Consider the following 14,513-nt stretch of genomic DNA (forward strand, 5'->3'; position numbering starts at 1 on the left):
GTGTATTTGTGTATATGTATTTATGTATGCATGTACGTTCTCACACATTTATATGTATGTATTGTCCAACCCACTATCCGGCAGCGTCCAATTCTCTAACGGTTTTTTTTCAAATGAATCAAGTCATAACCTTATCCATCTATTGTTTTCATAATCGGTCATAATGTCTTACGTTTAAGATGATTCCCATGCTTTCCCTGATGAGAAGGTTACAATTTTAATATCAAAGATCCCTATGGATCACACAGGTTGTAATCCTTTGAAACATATGTAGGAATAAAGTATGCAATTATAACATGCATTTTCTCCATTCCTTAAATTCTTAAATATACTCAAATACCCAAAATTTCAAGGAGTTCCTGCCTTAAAAACAGGAACTAAACCACAGTTATTTTGTGTTCTTTGCTACATTGGTTTCTATTAACCCATTTATTCTATCAGAAGAATTTTTATTCATTAAGATAGAAAAAATACACATAATTATATATATATATATATATATATATATATATGAAATTTTGAATTTAGTTCACAGACTCCCAGTACTACCTTTGCAGACCACCAGGGGTCTGCTGACCACAGGTTAGTAACCACTGCTTTAGATGCAGCTAATTTAATTAAAAATTAAGAAAAATATATATATGATTTAAGGAAAGATTAAAAATGATGTATTCATAGTCTCACTAAGGGGCGAACCCTGTTCTTTTAGTAATTCCTGATAAGGACAGCTTAATGAAAGGTTAGAATCAGTGAAACTCACATGCAGCTGCAATTGTTTTCTGAATGACAAACTGTATCACTGACACTGTTTTCTCAAGTGCAGTCTGAAACAGAATAAATGAATAAAGGAATGAATGGATCTAATGAAAATGTAAAAATAAACAAGAAAAAAGAAGAAACCAAAAAACAATCCCCTAAAAACAAAAATGAGCTAATTTATTTGTTATCTGTTGTATCATGCTTTGCAAAGATCCCGTCATGTCTATAGGCTTCCTTGATACCTGTAACCACCCTGGGTAAGAGATGACCTGAAAGCAGTGGTGACTAAGGAGTAACTTCATTCTCCCTATGAGCTCCTGAATGCCCAAGCTGGAGCCTCATCAACAGTTGTAGTTTGTTTTTGCTGAGGTCCTTGCCAAAATATTCAAAGGATTGATCAATGAAAGTGACCTCTTAACCTCTTTGTTGCCATATTTCTGTTGAAACAGCCCTACTTTCATAGTAAATATTCATCACCATCATCATTTAATGTTTGCTTTCCAAGCTGGCATAGGTGAGACGGTTTGACAGGAATAGGCAAGCCAGATAACTGCATCAAGTTCCAGTCTGATTCTGGTATGGTTTCTACAGCTGGATGCCTTTCCTGATGCCAACTACTCCAAGAATGTGATGGGTGCCTTTTACATGCAACTGGTACAAGTGGTTTTAAGTGCCACCAGCATCAAGCACGACTACGATTTCACTTGACTTGACGTGTCTTCTCAAGCATGGCATATGACCAAAGGTTTTGGTCACTTGTCATTGCTTCCATGAGGCCCAACATTTGAGGATCATGCTTCACCACCAGTCCTATGTCTTCCTGGGTCTATCGCTTCCAGAGGTCCCTTCCGCAGTTAGAGACCGGCACTTCTTCACACGACTGTCATCATCCATATCCATCACATGGCCATACCAGTGCAGTCGTCTCTCTTGGCCATGTGATGCGTATGGATTCGAATTTTGGCACAAGGTCGGCAATTTTGTGGGAGGGGAGAAGTTGAAAACAATGACCCCAGTGCTCAACTGGTACTTATCTTATTGACCTTGAAAAGATCACAGGCAAAGTCAACCTCGGCAGAATTTGAACTCAGAACGTAAAATCAGAAGAGATGCTGTGAAACATTTCTTTGATGCATTAATGATTCAGCTAGCTCACCATCCTCACAATAATAACAAGAATAAAAATGATGATGATAAATAAAAATATACAGGAGTGGCTGTGTGGTAAGTAGCTTGCTTACCAACCACATGGCTCTGGGTTCAGTCCCACTGCGAGACAACCTGTTTTAGTGTGTTTACATCCCTGTAACTCAGCAGTCCAACAAAGCAGACTGATAGAATAAGCACCAGTTTTAAAATGATTACGTACTGGAGCTGATTTGTTCGAGTAAAATTCTTCAAGGCAGTGCCCCAGTATGGCCAGTCTAATGAGTGAAACAAGTAAAAGAATATAAAAAATACAATAATGCAAACCGAACTGATTGAAGTAACACTATTTACTTTTAAATTCTTGTCTTTATGTAACCAGATTAAGATGGTTGCAGAGAAAAGGTCACCAGTTCCAACAAATATGGCATCAATATGTGGAAATTCAATTTTGTAACGTTCAACACCAGATTCTGGAATAAAGAAAAGAATATAATTAGTTTCTGGTAATAATTCATCATCATCATCATCATCATCATCGTTTAACGTCCGCTTTCCATGCTAGCAAGGGTTGGACGATTTGACTGAGGACTGGCGAACCAGATGGCTGCACCAGGCTCCAATCTGACCTGGCAGAGTTTCTACAGCTGGATGCCCTTCCATTTATAACATTAATAACAAATACTTTTTAACATTAGCATAAGGCTTTAAATATTGTAGACCACCCACTACTCTCTCGGAGTGGTTGGTGTTAGGAAGGGCATCCAGCTATAGAAACTTTGCCTGATCAGATTGGAACCTGGTGTAGCCATCTGGTTCGCCAGTCCTCAGTCAAATTGTCCAACTCATGCTAGCATGGAAGGCAGATGTTAAACGATGATGATGATGATGCCACAGTATATTACAGGTAGTTTTTGTTTCTTAGCCTGTCTTTGAAGAGTAGCTTCTGGAAATTTTCATTAGTTTCTGGTTATACACCAATAACAACAAAGATTTCAAATTTTGGCACAAGGCCAGCAATTTTGGAGAGGTGCTCAACTGGTACTTATTTTATCAACCTCGGAAGGATGAAAAGTGAAGTCAACCTTCATGGAATTTGAACTTGGAATGTAAAGACAGACGAAATGTTACTGAGCATTTTGCCCAGCATGTTAATGATTCTGCCAATTTGCTGCCAAGAAGAACAACAACAAATTATCAATACAACAATTTTTAACTAGCACAAATCTTACAGGAGCCACAGTATACTACTGGTACTTTATATTTCATTGGCTTGTTTCCAAAGAGATAAAGTACACTGGATGAAGTAGTTAATGTCAGGAAGGGCATCCAGTCATAAAAAATATGGCATAATAGACCTTGGTACACAGCTCATCAGACCCAGTCAAACTGACCAACCCATGCCAAGATGAAAGCTGGATATTAAGTGATTATGAGGATACAGATACACACAAATATGAGACAAAAAAGCTATGCGGGAGACTCGACAAAGTTACTCGATCTGCTAGAAATAATAACCAAATCTCCTTTTATTATCTTTGAAATGGAAGGCAACACTAAGAATTGTAGTTCTGGATGCACCATGATTATAAAAATAAACAAAAAAGAAAGAAACAGATGGGATAGCCATGGCTGGGACATCTCTGAAAATCTATAAACGCAAATGTGGCTAAGAAGTTTCCTTCTCAATCAAATGGTTGTGGGTTCAGTCCCACTGTGTGGTACTTTGGGCAAGTGTCTTTTTGTATAGTCTCGGACTAACAAAAACCATGTGAATAGATTTGGTAGATGGAAATTGAAAGAAGCTCATTATGTGTGTGTGTGTGTGTGTGTGTGTGTGTGTGTGTGTGTGTGTGTGTGTGTGTGTGTGTGTGTCCTCACTGCGCTGAACAACTGGTGTTTGGTTTGTTTACATCTTTCTGCAAAAGAGACCAACCGGAATAAGAGCCAAGCTTGAAAAAAAAAAAGAGAAAAGAAAAGAAAGTACTGGGTTTGATTCATTCAGTGAAAAACTTTTCAAGGCAGTGCCCCAGCATGGCAGCAGTCTGATGACTAAAACAAATAAAAGACAAAAAATATGATGCAAACGTAATTGTAACTTCAGCTTATTCTTCTAACGTAATTCTAGTGGTGACCTTTTACGAAAGTGTTGGAGAATATGCTTATGTCTGAGACACTTGTATGGCAGACTAAATTATTTATGGTGTGTGTGTGTGTGTGTGTGTGTATACGCACACACCACACACACATGTTCATGTACTTCAGCCCTTTTCTGGCTTCAAATAGCGTCTGGTTCAATTCTGACATTTTGTCTCTAAGGTTGTTGGTGAAATAGCTATAAGATGAGCCACATGGCTACTCAAACTGCTACAGACAATAGCTAAAACCCTCATTAAATCACATCCTACTATCTTGAATAAAAAAAAAAAAATTTTTTAAATTAAGGGTGAGAGGGGAAGGTACATTTGATAATGTAATCCATGAAAAATAACGGGATGCTTCAGTCTGCATGATTGGAGCTTGCCTAGGGCTAGATAATAGCAGTAAATACAGACAAACTGAATAAATTGCTTTGACAATTAAAAACAAAAACTAAAACACAAGCCTTTCCTGTCCAAAAACACCCCAGAAAAATTTGATATTTTATCCCAAGAATATCAACCATGGGAAAAGTTTCCATGTATTTTTATTTATTACTTTGTGTGTGTGTGTGTGTGTGGTTAAGATATTTGCTTTCCATGCCGTTTTGGGTTCAACTGCACAGTATAGCCCTTTGAATAAGTGTCTTCTGCTATAGCCTCCAGTTTGGGTATTAAAGTAACATTTAAACCAATGGTTTCTAACTGTGGTCTATTAAAGGTTTTGTTAAAATTTATCTACAAAACGCAAAATATTTCAGCATCGTTTTATACAATTTTTAATATTTAATTATAAGAATATAATAAAATTTTTTTAAACATTGAATGGCAAAAGGGGTCCACCTGAATAAAACCAGAACCAAAGGGGTCCACAGGAAAAAAAAAAAAAAAAAAAAAAAGGGTTGAGAGCCACTGATCTAAATTAACAAATGACAGAGTGCTGTGTTGGAGAGGACCTGTCCAGCTGATGCAAACATTGAAAAGTGGACAAAAGAATGAGGATGACTTGGTTATTGTTACAACCTATGAGTCATGTGTTCTTCCTAACCATTCTCAGAGACTGTGAAATATTCTTTTCTACTCTAGGCACAAGGCCCAAAATTTTTGGGGTAGAAGCCAGTCGATTAGATCAACCTTGGTATGCAACTGGTACTTAATTTATCGACCCCGAAAGGAGGAAAGGCAAAGTTGACCTCGGTGGAATTTGAACTCAGAAAGTAAATACCGTTAAGCATTTCACCTGGTGTGCTAATAATTCCTTTCTTATTTCTTTACTGCCCACAAGAGGCTAGACTCAGAGGGGACAAATAAAGACAGACAAAGGGATTAAGTCAATTACATCGGCCCCACTGCGTAACTGGTACTTATTTAATCGACCCCAAAAGGATGAAAGGCAAAGTCAACCTCGGTGGAATTTGAACTCAGAAAGTAAAGACAGACAAAATACCGTTAAGCATTTCACCTGGCGTGCTAACGTTTCTTATTTGTCTATTGCCCACAAGGGGCTAGACACAGAGGGGACAAACAAGGACAGACAAAGGGATTAAGTCGATTACATCGGCCCCACTGCGTAACTGGTACTTATTTAATCGACCCCAAAAGGACGAAAGGCAAAGTCGACCTCGGTGGAATTTGAACTCAGAACGTAGAGGCAGATGAAATACCACTAAACATTTCGTCCAGCATGCTAATGTTTCTGCCAGCTCACCACCTTCAGTGAAATACTGCTAAGCATTTTGCCCGGCGCACTAATGTTTCTGCCAGCCTGCAGCCTTGTGAAATATTGCCAGTCTCAAGAGACACGGCGTAAAAGTAATGAAAATTGTCCTTCCTCCTCTAAGCTGCAAATAAAAATAAATAATGTTGAGTCAAGAGTGCATAATACCACAATGAGAGTTTCTTTATTAGGATCATTCATTCCTAATTGCTTGTTTAATGATTTTGTTAACGTGTACAAAATATAAAGTCCTGAGAGTTAACAAAGAAGTGTCTATGAGTTACTTGACCTCAAATCCCACCCTTGTGTATATGTATGGAAATAGAAATGAACAAAAGGTAAGGCACATTGGATAGGCAGAGAAGGAGGAGGAGGAGGAGCCACAGCTGCTGTTGAGAATTCAGTGTGGATGGGTAGGACGTGTTCCGGGGTGCAAGTTGATCGCATTCTGAAAATTCTTTTACATGGCCAACAGGTAGAGGGATTCCACAGTAAAATAATGAAAAAAAAAAAAAAAAAAGACCTATCCTAGGGTATAAGGATAAGTTGAAACAATCATTAAAATTCCTACAACTTAATATAACATCTTGGTAAAGTTATTGCCAAGATCAGAGACACAGAACAATGAAAGAGTTATATCCTGCAATCAATAGACACATTTATTCAATCTCAGGCATAATCAAAATCCTCGTTATCCTGATTATGACTTCATAGTAAAATCCATACAGGGACACAAATTATATTCATGCATCCATCACAAATAGATGTAGCTTCTTTTACTTTTAATTGCTTTTTTGTTTTTTAATTCTTTCCTTCAAATACTCATACATTGAAATCAACAGGGGACCATCATTATTATCATTATGGTTAAGGTAGCGAGCTGCAGAATATTTAGCACAAAGGTCAAAATATTTAGTAGTATTTCTGGTTCTTTATGCTCTGAATTTTAATTCTACCAAGGTCAACTTTACCTCTCATCCTTCCGGGTTCCAGGGTCGATAAAACAAAATGCCAGTTAAGTACTGGGGTTGATGTAATCAATTAAGCTCCTCCCTGTAAAATTGTTGGCCCTGTACCAAAATATGTGAAACTATTATTACAACTACAACACTGTGTATCCTAGTCTTTAGAATAGGCATGCTTTATTCTTGAATGTCGTAAGGGACAACTAGAGGGGGTTAGTATCATGAAGGACAGCCAGGTGTAGAATACTGAAGTGAAGAAAAAAATCTTATCATCGTCATCGTTTAACGTCCGTTTTTCCATGCTGGCATGGGTTGGATGGTTTGACTGAGGACTGGCAAACCAGGAAGCTGCACCAGGCTCCAATCTGATCTGGCTATGTTTTTACAGCTGGATGCCCTTCCTAATGCCAACCACTCTGAGAGTGTAGTGGATGCCTTTTACATGCCACCAGCACAGGAGCCAGTCATGTTCGGATCTTCTTGGTCTAAACAAGAATAAAAAATTAGACGTGAAAATGGTGACAATTTACTGGTTCTAGTCACTGGAATCCTGCAAGGCTGGGGCACTGCTTTCTAAGAGACTTGGGGTCCTGGCAGGCAATAAGCACCATTCATTCGTGGGTTGTTGCCAGTTCTGCGTGACTGGCTCCCTATGTCAGTGGCATGTAAAAAGCACCATACAAACGTAGTTGATGCCAGCACCCCACCGACTAGCTCCTGTGCTGGTAGCACATAAAAAGCACCATCCAAAAGTGGCTGATGCCAGTGCCACCTCACTGGCTCCCATGATGCCAGTGGCACGTAAAAAGCATTCATTACACTCTCAGAGTGGTTGGCATTAGGAAGGGCATCCTGCTGGAGAAATCTTGCCAGATCAGATTGGAGCCTGGTGCAGCCTCTTGGTTTGCCAGTCCCCAGTCAAACAGTCCAACCCATACCAGTATGGAAAGTGGATATTAAACGATGATGCTGATGATGATGAAGGGCATCTGGACATAGAAAATCTACAGCAACAAATTCTGTTTAACCCATGCAAGCATAGAACAGTAGACATTGAGTTGCACCTATGAAAGATTACCTCCAAGGGTGCAGGTGTAGCTTCCAGGTTTAAGAAGTTTAGATTCAGCCTCACAGCAAGGGACCTTAGGCAAGTGTCTTCTTCTATAGCCCCAGGTGAGAGAATATGATATGCAGAAGCTGAAAGAAGGCCATGTGTTTGTGTTTGTGTGTGTGAATGTGTGTGTTAGTGTGAATGTGTGTGCGTGTGTGTTTGTGCGAATGTGTGTGTGTGTTTGTGCAAATGTGTGTGTGTGTTTGTGCGAATGTGTGTGTGTTTGTGTGAATGTGTGTGTGTTTGTGCAAATGTGTGTGAGTTTGTGTGAATGTGTGTGTGTGTTTGTGTGTGTGTGTGTTTGTGTGAATGTGTGCGTATTTACGTGAATGTGTGGGTGTGTTTGTGTGAATGTGTGTGTGTGTGTTTGTGTGAATGTGTGTGTGTTTGTGTGAATGTGTGTGTGTTTGTGTGAATGTGTGTGTGTTTGTGTGAATGTGTGTGTGTTTGTGTGAATGTGTGTGTGTTTGTGTGAATGTGTGTGCGTGTTTGTGTGAATGTGTGCGTATTTACGTGAATGTGTGGGTGTGTTTGTGTGAATGTGTGTGTGTTTGCATGTGTATGTTTGCGTGCATGCACGTGTGTGTGTGTGTGTGTCCTCTTGATATTACATGTTAGTCGTAAATGAATGTCAGTCATACAAGCAGTGTCATTCATTTCCAATATTCTGCAGAGACATGTCTGGCCATGGAGAAATATTACCTTCCTTAGAAACAAGGGTTAGCAACAAGAAAGGCATCTCAGTTATAGAAAATCTGCCTCCAGTAAACTCCATCTGACCTAATTAAGCATGGAAAAGTGGATGGTAAATCGATTATATACTGGCACCTGATGCAGCTTGCTAGTTTACCAATTCCATGCAAACCATCTAACCAATGCCACCATGGACAGTGGATGCTAAATGATAATTTTTTATTTATATATAAAAATCATAATCATCCAGTGTTTTAAATCCGGGTTTTGTCCCCATTAACGAGGGTGGCCGGATCTACCTCAGTGTCATAGCAACTGCCCTCACACTATCTCTCCATCTTGCCTGGTTTTGGGTATCCTCTTCTTTCAAACCAACCCTCCCAATCTCTTCCTCCACCTGTCCCCTCCACCTTTTCCTTGGTGTACCTCGCTTTCGCGCTCCATTTACCACAAATGCAATCACCCTCCTCAACACATGCCCATACCAACCATTCCTCAAACCCCTGCATTCCCATCAAATCCCCAATCCTCCTTTTATCAAACAGCTTCACCCCTCTTGATCATCATCGTTTAACGTCCGCCTTCCATGCTAACATGGGTTGGACAATTTGACTGAGGACTGGTGAAACCAGAAGGCTGCACCAATCAGATTGGAGCCTGGTGTAGCCATCTGGTTCGCCAGTCCTCAGTCAAATTGTTCAACCCATGCTAGCATGGAAGGCAGACGTTAAACGATGATGATGATGATATATACATATATATACACAACACATATACAGAGAGAGAAAGAGGGAGAGAGGGTTTCTTTTAAGTCAGATCAAATATGAATCTGTAGAGTACTGAAATATTTAAGCTTAACTTCTGATGGATAACAAATAAAATGACAGGACAAAAGATTGACAAATGTCACAGACTGTAAGTCTATGTAAAAGGATTTTAAAAAAAAACAGGTTTTAAATATCATTGATGATAGGAATGGTTTATATAAAACGGTTTTAGTTGAAGATCACAAAAGCTTTTTGTCATTGATTAATAATGCTACTTCTGCTTTTTCCTCCTCACACATCTATTCCTAGTCAGCATTTTAATGCTCTATGCATTAAATGTTAACAGTTAATTAGTCAATTCCATGAATGTTTGAAAGCATCAGAAAGGCAAATCTCCTCAACCATTTGTGTGTTTCTATGTTTTCTCAGTGTCTCTTGACAGCCTCCAAATCCTCTTGAAAGTTTCAACACCTGGTGGCCTGTAAATTTCCCTCTCAGTCCTTCATCCTGTTGGTGTCCATTTTATTGGTACTTTTGCGTACCAGTTATTTGGCTACCATAGGAGAGGACCAGTCAATCCCCATTCTTTGTTTAATTACTAATCTCACAGCCTTTAAAATAATACTTTTCTTAAAACTTCATTAACATCAGCCTATACTGGTGCCACATTAAAAAGGCCACCCATGTTGGCACTACATTAAAAAAGGCACCCTGCTGGTCCTCTTACAAAAGCACCAGTGTTGGCACCACATAAAAATGCAGCAAGAACACTCTGTAAAGTGGTTGGCCTTAGGAAGGGTATCCAGCTGTAGAAACCAAACCAAAACAGACTATGGAACCTGGTGCAGCCCCTGGCCATGCCAGTTCCTGTCCTGTCAAACCATCCAACCCTTGCCAGCATGGAAAATGGATGTTAAATGGTGATGACGATGATGATGTTCATCATCATTTTAACATGTACTTTTCCATACTCACATAGATCAGATGGGAGTAAGTTGGGAGAAAATTTATGGTCAGATGATCCTGCTATCAAATTTCATTTGTTTGCCCAAACAAGAAACAGCTCAGACATGTTTACATGAAGCACTGGAAACAAATGACACCGTGTGAATGAGCCCTTTGTTTACAAAGTTTGTTCAACATATCAAGAACCCTGGACATACTTTTGTAGTGGACTGCAAGCAAACACCACCAGTAACAAAGCTATATTTTACAATCAGCAAGCACACAAAGGAAAGTATGAACTCACATCAGCACACACATACACACATGATGAGCTTCTTTCAGCTACCATCTACCAAATCTACAAGGATTTGATTGGACACGGGGCTACAATAGAAGATACTTGCTCAAGGTCCTATAAATATGGATTTTATTGGATTATATACTTCAGACATACTTTTGTAATCACACCTGATTCAGTTCATCTTTGATAAAAGGCAAGCCAGATTATCACCCTAAACTAATTCAGTATATTACTGGTAGCTATTTTATGAAATCAACAATTGAGATGTAAAGCAAAAACCAAGATTTGAACTTAGAGTGACAGGGATTACAACAATTATCGTTACTATTTGCACTCACCCACTGCCCCTGTCTTCATCTACAAAATCATCATAGAAACTTTGAAATTGTTGCCACCCTGTCAAAGTATACATAATGGGTGTAAGTTATAGACCAACCTGTGTATCTGCTGGCTATGCATACAAGGGTATTAGTTCCTTTACCCAGCGTGCTGCTTGACATTATGACAGTTTGCACTCCTAATTTGTGAATACATTCTATAGCTTTAATGGAATCTGTTAAGTTATTAATCTTTATTCCTGTAAGACACCTAAAAAGAAAAAGTAAAAGAAAAAAATGTTGGTAGAGAACAATATCAGAGCATACGATATGCTTGTGTATACATGTGCAAAATGTGTATGTAAAAATATGCTTGTGAAAATATCATGGGAAAATGCGTATGTGGCAATATGTGCATAAAAATGTGGGTGACTGTGTTAGCAACTGCATGTGGACAACTGCACGCACCTGTGAGTGGTTGTATTATGTACCTGGGAGTGACAGCACATGCTTGCACGTCAGTGCTTGTATGTACATGTAAGCAGCTGCACCAGCTTGCATGCACTGGAAACAACTGCACCAGCCCTTCCCATTGCCAGCTCTCGTCTGTTTTGAAGCAAGGTAATAATTCTCAACTATCAAATGACGAACAGCTCAGACGTGCTTTTTATAGTTGGTTGCAAACAAAGAACACCGACTGCATTCATAGCAAAGATGTTGTTTACAGTTGGTGAAAACATGTGAAGATGAGAGGGGGAATACAAACTTACTCATACAAACACACACAGGAAGACATAGGATGAGGTGGTGAAGCATGATCTTTGAACTTAGAGACTCACAGAGGCAATGACTGGTAACCGAGACCTTTGGTGATGTGCTGTGCTTGAGAGGACCCTGGTGGCACATAAAGAACATTTTTTGAACATTGGGCCTCATGGCGGCAAAGTGGCTGAGTTCCTTTTGAGCATTGGACCACACAGAGGCAAAGTGGCTGAGTTCTGCTCGAGTGTTGGGCCACATGGAGGTGAGGTGGTCGAGTACCTTTCAAGTGTTGGGTCTCACAGAGGCAATGATCAAGACCTTTGGTGTTATGTCATGCTTGAGAAGAAGACCCATCAAGCTGAGCAATATCGCATTCATGGCAGATACCAGTGTCACACAAATTGGCACCTGTGCAGGTGGCACGTAAATGCACCCATTATACTCTTGGAGTGGTTGGCATTAAGAAGGGCATCTAGCTGTAGAAAACCATGCCAAATGGGACTGGAGCCTGGCACAGCCTTCCAGCATGCCAGCCCAGTCAAACTGTCCAACCCATGCCAACATGGACAATGGATGTTAAATGATGCTGATGAAATACATGCACACACACACACACACACACGACAGAATTGGCACCAGTTTCACTCACAAGACAATAGTCAACCTGTGGCTATAGTACAGAATGCCAGCAGACAATATATATTCAGTGGGACTGAACTCCTAATCACATGGTTCCAAAGCAAACTCCTTAGCTACACACCCATATCTGTGCCTTTAATTAAATATAAACAACATAAATAGTCAATAAATATACATGTTGTAGAATTAAATCCGTGCATAATGCATAAACAAGTTCCTTACTCAGCTTCGAATTGGTTAGGGACTGTAATATCAGAAAGTGGTACAAGTATATCTCGGTAGACAGGGAGCAATTCTTCAGGAACATACTAAATGGAAAAAAAAACCCAAAAATTATATACATGTGTGCTGATGTGTACACATAAATACATATACATTATTAATATTCTCTTCCCCAAGGCAGTGAGCTGGCAGAAACGTTAGCATGCCGGGTGAAATGCTTAGTGGTATTTCATCTGTCTTTACATTCTGAGTTCAATTTCCGCCGAGGTCAACTTTGCCTTTCATCTTTTCGGGGTCGATAAATTAAGTACCAGTTGTGTACTGGGGTCAATCTAATCAACTGACTCCCTCCCAAAAATTTCGAGCCTTGTCCCTAGAATAGAAAAGAGTATTCTCTTTCCCATATGTCATTAATATTATATTACCTTAGTCATGTATAGTAAATAAGAATTACTTTGCTTGTTTTATAATAATTCCATCCATTTTCCCCACCCACAATTCCTGGGAAGGTTGTGGAGGTAAAATCTTCAGGCATCTCTTCCAAAGGGTCCTATCAGAAGCAACAGTCTTCACACTGTTCAGCTGGATTCCCAAGTGCAACCAACTAAGACTATGGATATGATCCAACTGTTTCCTGCTGGTTGGCTTGGCTTGAAGAATTTGTCTTGTGATTCTTTCTGGCAACATTCTAATCACAAGTCAATAGCAGCAGAGTTGTGACCTCTCAATGCAGAGAAATAGCAGCTCAATTTAGAGAGACTCCCTGATCTCTGAGCTATTCATCCTGTTAGTAATATTACTCCAGAGATCCTTCAGAGGAATCCTATTTCAATAACTTGTATGAAATTGTACTCTTTGTCATAACCCAATGTTCCAGACCAGTGGTTCCCAAACTATGAACGGAATCCTAGTGGGTCGCAAAAAGTTATAAAATTACGCATTAGCTTTGATTAACTGCTGTCTATCGAGATAGTTCAAGACTCATGTTTTCTATACCAGACTGGTTGTTTTATCAAGCAGTAGGCTTTTTTCACAAACTTAACATATCAGAGGTGGTCATTTTCTCAAGTTATTTATTCGTACTTAATCGTAAAAAGGAAAAGTCTGTTTTTACCTATTTAACTAGGCGCAGTACAACACTGACCGAGCCAATAACAGTTACTGCTTTGAGGTTTTGTATTAGAGTTAATACCTGCCCATAGGGTATGGAGATGTTGAAACAGTTACAAAACGTTTTGTTTCACATTTAATATAAATAGTAAAAAATTTAAATAAATAAGACAGTATGGATTTCACTAATAAGTTTATAAATTATTCAAAACAGTATAGGAGTGATTACCAGGAGGCTATTAATTAGCCAATGAAATGATTGGAATAGACAGCAGCTAGACAGTAGATGGATCAATAGAGCCTGTCTGATAAACGGTAGAGTTAAATGGGTCGCCACAAACTGGTGTCATAAATAGTGGGTCGCGTCTCTAAAAAGTTTGGGAACCACTGTTCCGGACTGTAGGTGAGGATAGACAGGAAAACAGAGTTGAAAAAAGCAAGTTTGGCATTTTTACCAACCTCTCATCTTCTGAGGATTTGATGTTAGAGCCGGTGCACTACTCTGCTGCTACTTGCATTTCTAGCATCCAATTTAGCCTCCTACTGTCTATCACTCATTAATTTGGCCCTGAGATACTTAAACATCCCTGCTTGCCTCAGTGATGTTCCACCCACGTGTACTTTCCTGAGTGGACCAATGTCTTGATCTGTGTACACTTACTTTCATCCTTGCCTTGCAACACTCAGCAGTGAATCCTTTCAGTGTATGTAGGCAATCACTGTTTAATAACCAAGTGTTTGAAATAGGCAGTGCTCCAGCATGGCCTTAATCGTGTTCACTAAAATTAACTAAAATAATGCTAAGTCAAAGTTTATAAATATATTTTATGAAATGATTGTAAAAAAAAACAATGAAAGAACTTACCATTTCTCCATTATCACCCATGACAGGATCACACACTGCAAGACATTAAGGAACGA

The 14,513-nt window shown here is 39.3% G+C and overlaps 1 protein-coding gene across 1 annotated transcript in view; it reads right to left on the bottom strand.

Moving 5' to 3' along the window:
* The window catches only part of LOC106873490 (pyridoxal kinase), a 55,107-nt gene that overhangs the window by 14,852 nt on the left and 25,742 nt on the right, over positions 1-14,513 (bottom strand). The window contains exons 5-9 of the mRNA XM_014920875.3: positions 14,458-14,492; positions 12,483-12,568; positions 10,979-11,130; positions 2,260-2,378; positions 761-824 (exon numbers count right to left, since the gene is read on the bottom strand). Of these exons, the coding sequence (XP_014776361.1) occupies positions 761-824; positions 2,260-2,378; positions 10,979-11,130; positions 12,483-12,568; positions 14,458-14,492 (456 nt within the window). The remainder of the gene's footprint in view (positions 1-760; positions 825-2,259; positions 2,379-10,978; positions 11,131-12,482; positions 12,569-14,457; positions 14,493-14,513) is intronic.

This window comes from Octopus bimaculoides, chromosome 2, assembly GCF_046866305.1.
Source record: "Octopus bimaculoides isolate indiv1 chromosome 2, ASM4686630v1, whole genome shotgun sequence".
Taxonomy (NCBI): Eukaryota; Metazoa; Mollusca; class Cephalopoda; order Octopoda; family Octopodidae; genus Octopus; species Octopus bimaculoides.